Source organism: Manis javanica, chromosome 11 (genome assembly GCF_040802235.1).
Source record: "Manis javanica isolate MJ-LG chromosome 11, MJ_LKY, whole genome shotgun sequence".
In the NCBI taxonomy this organism is placed as follows: domain Eukaryota; kingdom Metazoa; phylum Chordata; class Mammalia; order Pholidota; family Manidae; genus Manis; species Manis javanica.
This window is the reverse complement of record NC_133166.1, coordinates 18,950,449-18,964,646: the sequence shown is the minus strand read 5'-3', so window position 1 is coordinate 18,964,646 and position 14,198 is coordinate 18,950,449. Positions and strand designations below refer to the sequence as shown.

At 43.0% G+C, this 14,198-nt stretch overlaps 1 protein-coding gene and 1 long non-coding RNA gene across 11 annotated transcripts in view; one reads left to right on the top strand and one right to left on the bottom strand.

The window, feature by feature from the left end:
• Positions 1-2,945: 2,945 nt before the first annotated feature.
• On the bottom strand, positions 2,946-7,076 carry LOC108405777 (uncharacterized). Its single transcript, XR_012122549.1, has 2 exons — positions 6,620-7,076; positions 2,946-3,289 (listed from the first exon to the last, which is right to left on the bottom strand). It is a non-coding gene; the product is annotated as an uncharacterized lncRNA (long non-coding RNA).
• A 222-nt stretch (positions 7,077-7,298) lies between these two features.
• Positions 7,299-14,198, top strand: part of EMSY (EMSY transcriptional repressor, BRCA2 interacting) — a 91,711-nt gene continuing 84,811 nt past the window's right edge. For all 10 annotated transcript variants that reach the window (XM_037010632.2, XM_037010629.2, XM_037010627.2 and 7 more), the window contains exons 1-2: positions 7,299-7,434; positions 9,098-9,206. In XM_037010632.2, the coding sequence (XP_036866527.1) occupies positions 9,137-9,206 (70 nt within the window). In that variant the 5' untranslated portion in view covers positions 7,299-7,434; positions 9,098-9,136. The remainder of the gene's footprint in view (positions 7,435-9,097; positions 9,207-14,198) is intronic.

Below are 14,198 nucleotides of genomic sequence, written 5' to 3'. Positions count from 1 at the left end.
ACATCTGGAATTGGAGGCTCTGCTCACTTGGGCTGGATGGACAGCAATCAACTCTGAACCACTTAATGGCAGGGGAATTTCCTCCTTGCTACTTAGACCATTCAGCAGTTGTTGGGAGAAGACATGTTACATGCTCACTTTGCCTCCTGGAAAGTTGGGCTAAATCTTGTTTCAATTAGACAGTCATTTATGGAATGTCCTAAGCCAGTCCCTATGCTAGGTGCTGGAGATACGGCTCTTGAGGCATTTGCCACCAAAGAGGGAGGGAAGCACAATGAGTTATAGCACAGTCGGACTATAGGAAGTACCAGAAGAGAGGTGTAAACAAAGCACTATGGAACAGAGTGGGAGCAATTATTCCTGATAAGGGAGTAGTGGGGTGGGAGAAGTGTTAAGGAATGTCTAGGTAGAGGGAGCTGATGGTTTTAAGCCCTAGCTAGGTTTCATGGAGGAAGGTGACCCAGAGGAGAGAGCTAACAGTTACTCATTGGTCACTGAGCTAGGTGCTGTGCATTCATTATCACATTAAATCTCCCTCAAAACTCATTTTGAGGAAACTGAGGTACAAAGAAGTGACGTACTTGTTCAAGAACTTGAAAGAGGTAGAACTGGAATTCAAACCCACATCTGTTTGACTTTCAAGGACATGCCCTCCTTGCTTCCATCTGTGCTTGGAGAATTACTTTCAAAAGACATTTGAGATGGATTATAAACAATGAGGATTTTGACAGGCTTCAAAAGGCAAGGGGTGGAAGAAGGAATGGGGTTAAAGCATTCCAGACAGAAGAATGGCAGAATGCTAGGGCAGGATGTAAAGGTGCAAGGCCTGTCTAGGGAACCTTAGGCAGTCTGGGGTGACCCTAGGAAAACAAGGCCACATGCCCACACCACTGTCTTCTCGGGTTCAACAACATACCATTCAGTAACTCTCAACAGTGCTGGGGATTAAGAACTCAAAAACCTCACTCCTTGCTGTCCAGGAGTCTCCAATCTAATTAAGAGTCTGGTGAGATAACTGCCATCACCACTGATTGCCTTATACACTTCAGCTCAGGATGTCTGTGCACATGTGCAGGTGCACATGTGCATACTCACAGGCATTACTTGGACCATTTCCTTCCCACAGCCATTTCGCAACACACATATTCCCCAGACCCTCCATAAGCGTATATTCCTTTATTACCTCTGCCTTTAGCAAGGCTTGGATTTGAACTGCTAGCCTTGACATGGTTAAGTTTATACCGCATAGCATCTCAACAATTGCCCTTTCAACCCAAGAAAGAACTGGCCTGGTCTCCTACTAGCATACTTAGAAAATAATCCTAGGGTTGCAACAAAAAGATCTTCATTAGAACTGACAAGAAAGCAAACAGCTTTTACCATTTCTCTGCAGACTTCACAAGTGCTCAACACTTCTTGAAAGAGAATATGGTTCCAAGTCTTTCATTCAGCTGGTTGGAACAGTTTTAAAAAAATGCATTTCATCTCTGGCAAGTCACAGCAGAACGTCATAAACAGCTGGAAACTCTCTGAGGTGAAGACAAGTTGGATATTATGTTTGGATTTATAGTCCCCTCCTCCATGATAGCTGATTTCCATTTCCAACAGGATTATTATTTCCATCTTATGAAATATCTTGGATCTCACCTTGGATAATTACTGATTATCATCAGTCCCTCACCTGGGGCACCTGAGCACTTGGGTGAACCTAAGAAAATTTTTTCTCCTAAAAATGAATTAGGGGAAATTCAGTGTGTGAGATTATGTGTTTATTTCTATTTTGATTTTCAATTCTCTTTAGCTTTTTAATGATCAAGTCATTAATCAGTGTCAAATCATTGTCCAGAGAACGGATAGTATTTTTGCCACTTGAGTTCCCATGTGGATTAAATAGCAATAACTTGTGTCGTTAGATTTGGTGCTCTCTTGTGAGGTATTGTGGTAATTACAGATCTCAAAACTTTCAGGCTATAGACAAAATCTGAGTGAGTTTCTTTTTGTCTTTCCAGTCACTTGCCCTCAGAATCTTGCCACATTAGGAGAAAGCCAAGGCCACATGGGGTGCCACATACAGATGTTTCTGCTGATAATCCCACTCAAGATTCCAGGCAATAGCTAACATAGCTCGTCATATGAATACGTAAGCCCTCACATGTTTCCAGATCTTAGCCTTCAAGCTGCTTCAGCTGATACCCAAAGGAGTAGACATGAGCTGTCCCCACTAAGCCCTACCCAAATTGGAGATTCACGAGCAAAATAAATTGTTTAAAATGGTTTGTTATTCACCTATGTTAACCAGAACTTGGTAATATCTGTGTTCTTGAGTTTTCTAGTGATATTTGACTTTGGATTTTTTTTTTTTGATAATTATTTTTCTCCCCAGGCCTTGGTTTCCTCAGTTGTAAAATGGACAATGACTATGTCATAGGAATGTTGTGAAATTTAAATGATAATGCATATGAAGTATTCTTTTTATAATGGGACTTCCTTAAATGCTACCTAATATTATTTCAATGTACTTTCATCCAGTTGTCTGGATTTACTGCTATGCACAAACTCCCTTTCAGGGTTTTATATGTGTGTCATATACACTGACATATACAATCTGAATTTGTATATACACAGGCAGGTACACTGCAACATTTTAGCTTCCACATTGCTCTCTTGGACCACCTGCTCTGTGAGAAGCCAGCCACCATGCTGTGAGGATGGTCAAGCAGCCTTATAGGGAGTCCACATAGTGAGAAACAGACCGCTTGCCTCACTAACTTGCCAACCATGTGAATGAGCTACCTGGAGGATCAGCCCCAGGCAGCCTTGATCATTCAACTGTTGGGATGACTGCAGCCCCAGCTGATATTCATGACTGCAACTTCTTAGTGATCCCAAGCCAGAAGCACCCAGCTAAGCCACTCATGATTCCCACAGACACTGCGAAAACCATATGAAATGAAAAAAATATATATTATTTTAAGGAACTGAGGTTTGGGATAATTTATTATGCACTAATAGTTGACTAATAGGAATATCAACAGGGAAGGTGTGTAGGGGAGAAGCTGATCCGAGGTTGAGGGCTGTTTTAGAATCTACGTGGAAGGGCACCGGTGGCTGAATGGACTTGAAAGTGCTGGTAAGACCTGTGCCTGAAATAAATGATCACGGTTTCCAGGGTGGAAAGGGAAGAACGCCAAAGGAGGGAAGAAGTACTTGGAACTGGGACACTGTGAACTGCAGTTCACCGAAGCTGAAGTTGAAGAGCAGGTTTGGTGAAGGTAGAGGAGTAAGATATCTGTAATAAAAGAAAGTTTTGTTTAGAACGTGGAACACCTTGGTTACTGAGTCTAGAGGTGGAACAGTTCTGGGGAACAAAGTGCAGGACAGTCACAAAAGTGGGTGGTCAAATGGCAGTGCTTGGGAAAGGTTTTTATACCTTTCTGGTGAGTATAAGGGCAGAGTAGACAACAGAGCAATCTAAGCTGATGACAGCAGACCGCTGAACATCTGCAGAAGATCCCTTCATCTCTAGAAGGATGGCAGGAAGGTGGAATGGAGTTTGTATGGCTTGGTAAAAGCCTCAGTGCAGGGGTAGTTGGTCTGGAAGTTGCAGTGACAAGTTAGAATGCCAGTCTTACTTCTGGTTCAAGATATTGAAGATGGGGGTAAAAAGAAGAACTCTACTTGAAAGGGAAGCAGTAAACTTAAGCAAAACATCAGATTTCAGACAAGATAAAGTGACAGCAGTGCTCTAGAAAAAATTAGATGTGTAAGGGTTTCTTTGCATTTAGCATGGGTTTGCTTGGGAAAAAAAAAAAGCTGAACTTTATTCTGTTGGCAACCGGGAGCCACTGGAAAATGTTATGCAGGTAACTGACATGAGCTTTGAATTTTAGAAAGCTCACCCTGACAGCAGTGGCGACATGTGGATGTACTGGCAATGAATGCAGACAGGTTCCTTTGGAGCAAGAGGGTAGGTAAAAAGGTCCATTCCCCACAAGTGACAGGCCTTACCATCAGCCCACCAAAACAATGGGGTCAGCTATTTAGGAAGTAGACTACAGAATACAATAGACGGTGAGGGAGAAGAGTACAGGCCTCGGTCAGACCTTTCACCTTTTGGAGGCTGTTCTAGATTGTTCAAAGCATTCCTGAATCTCCAATGAGCCTGGATATGTAACTGCTAGCTATCCTGAGTTTACTTTCTTACTTTTCCCCGCAAACCCACTTATTTTCATCTACTATTTGATATTCTACTTATATTATTTTGGTCTTGCTATTTCCACTTTTACTGCTCACCTTGGCTATAACAGTGGTTATTAAAATTTTCCAGAAGTAAGAATCCAAGGGCAGTGTTGTACAGTGGAAAAAGCAGCAGCCTTTAAGTTAAAAGGGCTGTTTTCCAGTCCCAGTCCTGCCATGAAATTCCTATGACTTTGATTAACTCATTTGACTTCTTTGGATCTCAGTTTTTTTCATTTAGAAAATCAATCTCTTAAGGTCTTAATTAATTTCAATCTACCTACCTGTATAATACTACCAGGAGCTTAGCAGTTGGTTTCATGATAATGGTAAAATCCACCTTCTCCAATGTAACACCACAAAATTAGAATGAGGAATGGCAGGCATCCTGAAGAATTTTGTTTTTAGAAACTTGCTTACCATGCTTAATCAACAGAAGAATACTGTTTGGGACAGGTATTGTACTCCAATACATTTTCCCAGACTACAGGTAGTTATATCTGGTGGCATATTAAGTCTTAGTTTTTCTTCTTTGGAAGTTAAGAGGAGGGTGACTCTCACGTTATTTACCACACATTTCCTGGAGTTAAATTTCCTTCACTTGAAAATCGTGGCTCTACTACTTAGTAGCTTGCTTCTTTGGAAAAACTATTTAACCTCTCGGTGCCATACTTTCTTCATCCATAAAATGGGGAGAATAGTGTATCTCATAAGGCTCCTGTGGAGAGCAAACAAGTTAATGTATGTAACATCATCTGGAACAGAAAGCCTTGGGTAACTATGAGCTATTATTCTTATGTGTTAGGCACTAGAGTGCACATCCCTCTCCTTAGAAAGCTCATTGTCTGGTTGTGAAGATTTTCAAACAAATTATTGTAACTCGATGTTCTGAGTTATGTAACAAGATGTGTAGTAAGTGGTGTAGGAGCAGAGTCAGGAATGCCTGTCTCATCCTAGAGGGAGAAATAGTGGGCGAATTCTTGAGGGTGAAGTTTAAGTCTGACCTTAAGGAAGAGAATTTAACATAGGGGAACATTTGGGGATATGGAGCGGTTGGAGGAAGCATGGGGAAGGCAGTTGCTGGCTGCAGAAGACAAACATGGCTAGGAGGAGAGGGAGGATGTGTGGTAGATGACAGGTAGTTGATGCCAGAGCAACATCACTTAAGAGTTTGTTAGAAATTTAGATCTTAGGCTGTACCCAGAACTACTCAATCAGAATTTGCATTTTAACAAGACCTCAGGCAGTTCCTACTGAACATGGTTTGAGCAGACTCTGGAGCCAAGCTGCTCAGTTCTAAATCCTGGCTTTACCATTTACTTACAATGTGTTGACTTCAAGCAAGCTATTTAACCTCCAATGTCTCAGCTTCATTTGTAATTAGAGATAATAGTTTCTACCTCATAAAACTGTTAAAAGGACTAAATGAATTACTATACGACATGCTTAGAACAGTACTTGACACTTAGTGAGCATACAGATAAGCTATAATAATTGACTCATATATATTTATTAGGGTCAGGGTCAGTTTTCTACTCCAATACCTGTCACCTAAACATTTGTTGTGGAGAAAGACACTTGGAAATCAGAAGAACTGGGGTTATAAAGCCCAGCTTTCTTCAATTCTTAGTTTTGTGAAAGTAGGTGAGTTCTTGAATACCTGTGTTTTTCTTATTCGCAGTGTGTGTGTTCTTAATTAACCTGCTTCACTGAGACGCTGTGAGGCTCAAATCAAAGAATATATGTTGAAGCACAAAATCTTCCATCAAGGTTTCATTTACCATCATTCCAAAAGTTCTTACGTAATTAGCCTGAAAACAGGTGGTGCTGCAATTTACAGGAAACAGAAAAGAAAGCATTGGAAAGGAGAGCCTGGAGATTTGTCCCACTTCACGACTTTCTGAAGGAGCAGGCTTGGATTTCAACAATAGCAATTTCCCTGGACTTCAGAGAGTATTTTTAGCTAATGGGCAAGTAGTAGTAGGAAACTTAAATGCTGTTAATATTGTCTCTCAACCTACAACTTCATTCAATGACATGGCAGTCTCACTCTCATGTTTGTATAGTGGTCCACAATTTAGAGATTAACTTTCTTCCTACGCTGTGTATCACAACGACCCCATAGGGTAGTATTAACACCATTTTTGCAAGAAAACTTTAATATCAGAGAGCATATTAAACACTCCTCTTGATGTGAGCACTTTTACCAGATCCAAAGTTTCCGAAAGAACAAAATTTGATCTGAACCTTCAACAATATCAGGCACTAGTTTTGATTTAATGGCTGCGAGTAACTATATACCCTTTTTCTCAACCGTAAAAGAGGCAACAATACCTTTCATACAATTGTGTGATTAAGAACAAAGGTTCAAGGGTGAACCTACCACGTCCCTTTTCCTTCTTGCCTTTGACAGATAGAGCAGGAAAAATGACTATCCTTCCCACTTCACCGTGGAGAAACCCGAAGTCGAGAACGCTTGGGCTCGCGTCCTTGACATGCCACTCCGCAACCCCCAGATCGGGTACAGCTACTGCGACGTCCACTATGTCCGTTCTCGCAGCGTGGGTTATGAGTTCTCGAGTAGCGTCTGGAGAGACTGGAGCCGCTGATAATTGCTCCCATGAATCTGAGGAATCATCCTAATTCTCAACAGCACTCTCGGGAACGAAGCAGCTTTCCTACCGTCTCTAACCTCGCCTAGAGTAAAGGTCGCAGCAAATCCTCGGCTCCAGTTTACGACGACATTTTGACCGCTACGTGCATCACACGTAGCAGAACGCGCAGTCTTTTGGCTGGGAGACTGCACGGGAGAGGCGCACGAAGCCAGGAGGGTACGCGAGAGAAGCCAAGAAAACCACAATCCCAGCCTTCCTTGCGCGTACGACAGCATACGGAGAGTGAAAGAGGAGGGAGTGTGGGTTCGGACCACAGCTCCCAGCAACCCTCGCGGCGCGTCTCCTTTACTTTCAAAATGCGTTGGAAAAGAGGGACAGGGAGGATGAAGGACCTTCTGGCTTCTGTTCTCGGAAAGGCGGGAAAGGCGGACTACACCTCCCGACGGGCGGCGCGCGGCTGCGCCTGCGCCCTGATACCTGTCGCCATCTTGCCCCTTCTGAGGCACCGCAAACAAACCCAATTCCTGGTGTCCCCTAGTCTTGGCGGAGGAGCCTTTTAGATGAGCCCCGAAAGGCCGGGCAGGTGGGTGACTCGCAGACAGGGTGCTGGGAAAGGCTGGCAGGTTAGCCAGGCCGGAGAAGCGCGGGGCCAAGCATTCGGAGGCCAGCTTGGGGAGCCCAGCCCCATCCTCCGTTGTCTCCTAACGGGACCGTGGGGCTCCCTGAGGTGGGCTGGTGGAAGGCCTAGTCCTAGGATCCCGGGGGGTCCAGCTCTGGGAGCTTCCGGGTGAGTCTCGGTCGTCTGCCTGGCTGTCCGCACCCCTACCCTTTCTCCGTTGGCCCCTCTGCTGAGGAAGAGCGAGGCTTTGATGCCGCCGGAGCCCGTGACACCGGCTACTGGTTCCAAAGGGCTTGGGTCGTGGGCTTGACATTGGGGTCGGCGCTTAGCTGTACGCGTGAGGAGGGTGAGCGGGCAGCTCTTGTTATGGTGCTGCGAGGGAGTGCGTGTTTGAGGAGGGGGCGGGGCGGGCTTGCCTCGTTGACACTTGAGTAGGGGAAGGAGTATACGAGATCCCGGTTTCTGGACCTAGTTCCGGCAACTGTTGCCCAGGTTCCCAGTGCGTTGTAGCCCCACGGTGGGGTCCGCTGGTGGGGACGCGTCGGGATGCAGTGACGTGGTGCTTGATTCGGGCGGTCGCCGGCCGCCTCCGAGATCCTGTTGGAAGGCGGGGTCTGGCTTGCGGAGCGAGCGGATTCCTTTGGCTCGTCCCCTTCTTCCAACTCCCCACCCCTTTCTTTATGTCATCCTGCTGGCAGGGGCGCGCTGTCCAGTTTTTCTTGCTCTGGGTTGGTTCTTAGCTGAGAGGACTATGGGAAGTAGGGGGAGGGGGCTCACCTCCGGGCGTTGAGTTGTAGTTAGCAGCCCCAGAGCCTGGAACGGGATATAGCAACCACGTTTGGGTCCCAGACTCCTAGACTAGACAGTGAGTTCGCTCATTCATTCGTTCATTTGACTCACTCGTCTCAATCATTCATTATATAATTAACAAATATTTACAGCGGATCTACTGTGTCCTAAGCAGGTATTATCGAAGCGCCCAGCGCTGTTGCCTTTTTATCTTCTAGGCCAAGGAATAAATCCCAATACGAAATTAGTTCTTGACATCTTAACTTTTGGTAAATAGTTGTTTAAAGACTACAAGGTGTAAATTCATTGTGCATTGTTAAGCTTTGAGGAGAAAGCTCTTTATATGGTGCTACGAGCTTTACAAATTTTATCTAATGTAACTCATAAGTGATAAAGCCGACAGAAGTCAAGTAATTTGCCCAAGGTTACACAGGTAGTAGCGCCTACTTATTAAACAGAGTACCAGCTACTATGATAAGAATTTCACATGTACTGTTTTTTAACCCACGTAACAAACTGGTAATAATAACTCTTTTTCGGATGTGTAAAGCTTTTGCTCAGGCCAATTTACTCAGGATCATACAGCCAATAAGTTGAAGGTTGGAACTAGAACCTAGAGGTTTCTGACTCTAAAGCCTGTGCTTTTCTGCTGTCACAGGCTGGAACAGTAAGTGCCCAAATGGTGGTTTAGTTCTTCATATGCCAGAAGTTGGAAAGCATGTGGTGAAATAGGATTGTGAGATAAACTCTTACTGGTTTTACTTCTTAGCATGTGGGTCTCCCGTGGGCCTTTTGAATGTATTTTGGTAATTTGATTTTTTGTTTTTTGTTTTGTTAGGGAAGACAAGCTCTTTGGGGCTACCAGAAAGAAGCAGCAATGCCTGTTGTGTGGCCAACCCTTTTGGATCTCAGCAGGGATGAATGCAAAAGGATTCTTCGAAAATTGGGTATGATACTCATTTTTGATGTTTATGCCTTTTTAGACAATGTTTCCCTTTCTGTTTGGGTCATGGCTGTTTGCATAATATCATATTTCATGCTGCATTAGAAATTCTTTAGAGGTATAGTTCCCATCTTATTTATTGTTGTTTCCCCAGTGCCTAGCACAGTAGTTTGTACATAGTAGGTGCATGAATCATAATAATGATAGTAGTAGCCAAGAGTTCTTGAGGGGTACTGGGCTATTCTGAATCCTTTACATTCAACATCTCATTTAATTCTCACTCAAAATAAAAAGGTAAGTATTTCCCCCTTTTTGTCCCATTTTGCAGATGACAAAACTGAAGCTTAAAACCCAAGGTAATGCCTTGTAGTAAGAGAGTCAGTATTTCAACCCAGGGAATATGATTCCAGTCTCATTTTAGCACACTTTTAACCTTCATGAATGTATGTGTGATTTAAATGCTGTTTCTGAATTCTAAATTGATGTAAGCTGGCTGACTTTCCCAAATTGTGTTATCAGTAATAAAAAACCCTTTATGCTTGTGATGAATTGTTTAGTGTTACTTTTCCTTTAGAGAAGCCTTTTTCAACTAGCATTTAAGGAGAGAATTAAATCCTACTGCTAAGGCATCCCTTGCATGTAATGAACTAACTTCTCCTTGTGCATTTAGAATGGTATTAGTTATGTACTATCCTTGGGAAAATTGAGAAAAAGAATTGTTCAAATCATTTTCTGTATTCTCTAGTACAAATGAGGCTCCTTGGTTGAGAAATGCTACCTTAAACTGTAAGGTAGCATTTACCAGTTGTCTCATTTACCAGTCATAGTCTCAGGCTATCACATAGTAGGTGCTCAGTAACTGAAAAAATAATTTGAAAAAGAACATTAAATGTTTTGGCAATGGATATAAATTATTAAGTTGTCTATGATTTTGAAGGGGAAAGTGTGGGCCTTGAATTCAGACATACCTGGGATCTTGGTCCTGTTACTAGTGACCTGTGTGATTAAGGACAAAGTTATTAACTTAATGAGGATTAATAATGTCTGCCTCACAAGTTTGTTATGTGACTTAACTGTAAATAAAAAGGGTCTGTCACAGTGCCTGACAATCTGAGTGTATAGTGTTTTAAAGCAATTGCTTTCAGATATTTATTTGCATAAATTTGTGGGAAATTTCTGTATGTAAAATTGAATCATAGCTGCTCTTTGCCGTTTTTATTTCCCCTCAGGCCGTTATGAGAATATCTCTATTTTAAACTACTTAGCATTATATTTTAGCCTCTGGAGAGCTTTTTTTGGTCAATCATTTCTTTGCCTGCCCTTTTTTTTTTTTTTTTTACTTACACCAGCACTTTTAGTACTGATGTGAGGATGGTTTTCTGCACACGTGCATACAATTGGTATAACTTGGTAGTTACCATTTATAAAGTTAGATTTGTATTTATTTTATAGCTGAAATAATTGGAGGGGAACAGATCACAACTACAGTACCTTGGATTAGAGTTTCTGGGCTTTGGGGTCTTGAATCAAGAGATTATGTTAAATCTAAAATCATAACCTTTAAGTCTAAATTTATCCTTAATTTTAACCAGAGTTGTATGAGTATTGCTGCTGGAGAGCTGCTTCTATACAAAAGAAAACAGCCTTCCTACAGGGTAAGGTCATCTTCAGTGACCCTTCACTTTGGGAGGTGAGCCTTCATAGTGATTTGCAGGACGACTTCCTCCCCACCCATTGGCTCATTATCATAACAATGAAACCTTTGAATTGCCTTCAAACTCTTAGCTCAAGGTCCAAAGTTTAGAGAAAGCACTGTATTTAAGAATTAGCTGTGTTGTTTTAAAAATAGTTATGGATCACTTTAATGTAAGATGCTAAGATTTTACTTAAATATGAAAACAGGGGGATAGAGAATTTTGATATACTGAACATACCAGTAATAGATAAACACTTACTTTTTTTCCTGCCTCTCCCTGCCCCACCCCCCCTTTCTGATGACCATTCCTGAGCTGTAACTCTATAACACTGGGCTTTGTGGGCTACAGTATAATTGAATGGCTTATTTATTTAAATGGCATGGGTTGAGGGCTTTATAAAAATGGTTTAGCAGATCTTTTGTTTTCTGTGGTGTTTGCAATATGTTTATTATACCTATGTGTCACTACAGTTAACACTGTAGTAGAATGGCACCAAAAATAATACCAGAAATTCAATGAAGTTTGATATTTGTCAGGATCTGAGAATACACATCAAAATGGAAATAACAAATGTGAAGGAGGTTGGGAAGCTAAAGGTTCTTTACCGAGAGTGAATTTCTGGAGGAGAGGAAGTGCCTTGGACTGTATAGCTATGCTAACTGAGTCCCAGTTTGGTGTGACTGTTGCTACCCCTTACTTATGTGAATGACTTTTTAGTTAGACTTGGTGAAAGGGTATCTCGCCGCGATCCTCCTTACCCAGAATGACTCAGGAGACACGGGCCCACGCAAGAGATTTTATTATCTGAAGGAGAGTGGCTGCCCCAGAGGGGGTGGGGGGAGAGAGAGAGAGAGAGAGAGAGAGCGAGGGAGCAGCAGAGAGAGCAGCGGGACAGAGACAGAGACAAAGAGAGGGCAGCGAGAGAAAGAGCAGTGAGTGAGAGAGACAGAGAGAGAGAGAATAGCAAGTGAGAGAGGCAAAGAGACAGACTGAGAGAGAGGGCAGCAGCGTGGTGCCATTTATTGTGGCGGATCCGCTCGGCCTGTTGCTTTGGGGGAGGGTCAGGATGTTTGGAGATAAGGCGGGGTAAACCCAGTCAAGCCCCATGCATAATTCTCATCGGTTTATGTACTTGGGACCATGGGGCAAATGGAGGATAAATTACTATATTCTTACATTCCTCCCTTTTCTGTTTTATAAGTGGTAGAGGATTTGAGAAGGGGTGAAGGTTAGTCTTCAGTAACTGCTTCCTGCTGATTAGGGGCGATGAAGTTCATTTTTGTACTGATGGGGGGGGTGGTCCTCAGATGAGCCCTTGGTCTGCAGTGACGATGGCATTTTCCAGGTTCAATAAGGATCATCATCTTTGGAGATGGGTTGGCAATCCTGTAATATAAGCTGGTTAAAGGTTTGGTTAGAAATTTTTTGCATTTGGCCTGATTGCTGTTTACATAGGGTGGCTGAATTAATAGCATTTTTTGGGACATATGTGTAGGCAGCAAAGCGACCTGTAGGGGAAAGGGAGTCCTTGATGGTGCAATCTTTTGAACAGTCTGAAAGAGAAGAAAGGGCTGACATTGGGAAGATAGGTCTGGTGAGAGAGTAAGTGTTGAGACCAGGGTTAATAATCTTCAAGCATGACGCCTGGCGGTTGTAAGGGAAGTCTTAGGACTCTGTGCTGGCAGAAACTTCAGTGATGAGTGGAAGTGGAGATGAGCAGCGCGAAATGCGGAGAGTAAGAGGTCCCGTCAGGGTGGAGGAGTGGGAACCTGTGGGAGATATGGTGGGAGGGGAATAAGCTGAGACAAACAGCTTAAGGTGGGAGTTGTGTATCTAATGGGGAAGACCCTGGAGTTTAACTGCAGTTGGCTTTGAAAGGATTACTCTGTATGGTCTTTGCCATTTGGGAGCTAGGGATGGTGTGGCTTGTTTGGAATGGGCATGGTTTGGAGAAGTTTTTTCCTGTCTATGGTAATCGCCTTGTAGCGCGGGGAGAGCTGAACTCCCAGGTATGTGACCCAAGCGGCAGACAGCTGAACTTTGGAGGGTGAGACCCGATAGCTGTGTTCTGAGAGAAAGTTTAAAAGGAGAATAATATCCTGTTGAGAGATTTGTAGGGAGGGACTGCACGGGAGGAGATCATCTACATATTGCAGGAGGGTGGAGCTCGAGAGAGTAGGGGATTTGAGGTCTAGTGTTAGAGCCTGTCCAAAAAGGTGGGGACTATCTCTAAAGCCTTGGGGAAGGACTTGTTAAGTGTTCTCTGAATATTAAAAATTAACTTAAGGAATTTCCTGCCTTGGCTTTTCTCTGGGATACCGGTGTCTTGGTCTGGGAGCATATCAAAAGGCTGCCTGCTCAGCCCCCTAGGTGGGCTGAGGCATTGTCTATTTGCTAAGGAATCCTGCCTTTTACTAAGCCGTCTACAGCTGGGTTGGCATGCTAGGTTAGTTGCTCAGTTTGCAAAATTACCTCTTCAGATCTGAAGGAGAAAAGACAGCACATAGGCCTGGGCCTTTTAGTATGCTAAAGTTAATCTTATACACGATTACAAATGATTAGCATAATAAAACATGTGCTACTCTTCTTTATCTGGGGAACATTAACTGATCTCACTGAAAAATGATTCTAGAGCTTAATGTTCAACATAGTTTTAGTAGGTGGTGGTGGGGGTTTCCTAGCATGTAGTTTTACATTGCTCTGACTGCAAATATCCTGCCTTGCTTTCTCCAGAGGCTCTCACCTTATTCTAAGCCTATGGTCCCTGTCTCATTCTCCCCTCTACATAGAGACTATAGCTGCTGTTAGGGAAGGGGGGTGACGACCGCTCTGGCTGCTTCATGCTGAGAGGGGGCGCAGTAAAGGGTGCAGCTAGGTTTCCATTACTGGTCAGTTGAGAGGGCCTCGGAAGGTTGGCGCTTCTATTCTGGGTTTCATTTCTATTACTATTTGCAGTTTTGTGGCTTCTAGGCAAGATAGAACAAATTGTTATTAGGTTAAGTAGCAACATCTGGAGTTGGATTTTCCATTCTGGAAGGACAAACTTGATGAGATTCAGAATGCATGGCTGAATATGAGAACTAGAAATATTAAGTCTAATTGAGAATCATAGCCAGGTAACATGGGGAAACTAGAATTCTGGATCGAGTTTACATCTCAATGACTAGTATTAGGATTTGGTATAGGATAAGACAGCATTATCGAAACAATACTTTTCTCTAAAATCACCCTGATTTTTATTAGAAGTAGCCAGATTAATAAAATAATTAACAGTTGACTTGATTATTTGCCTAAGTGCG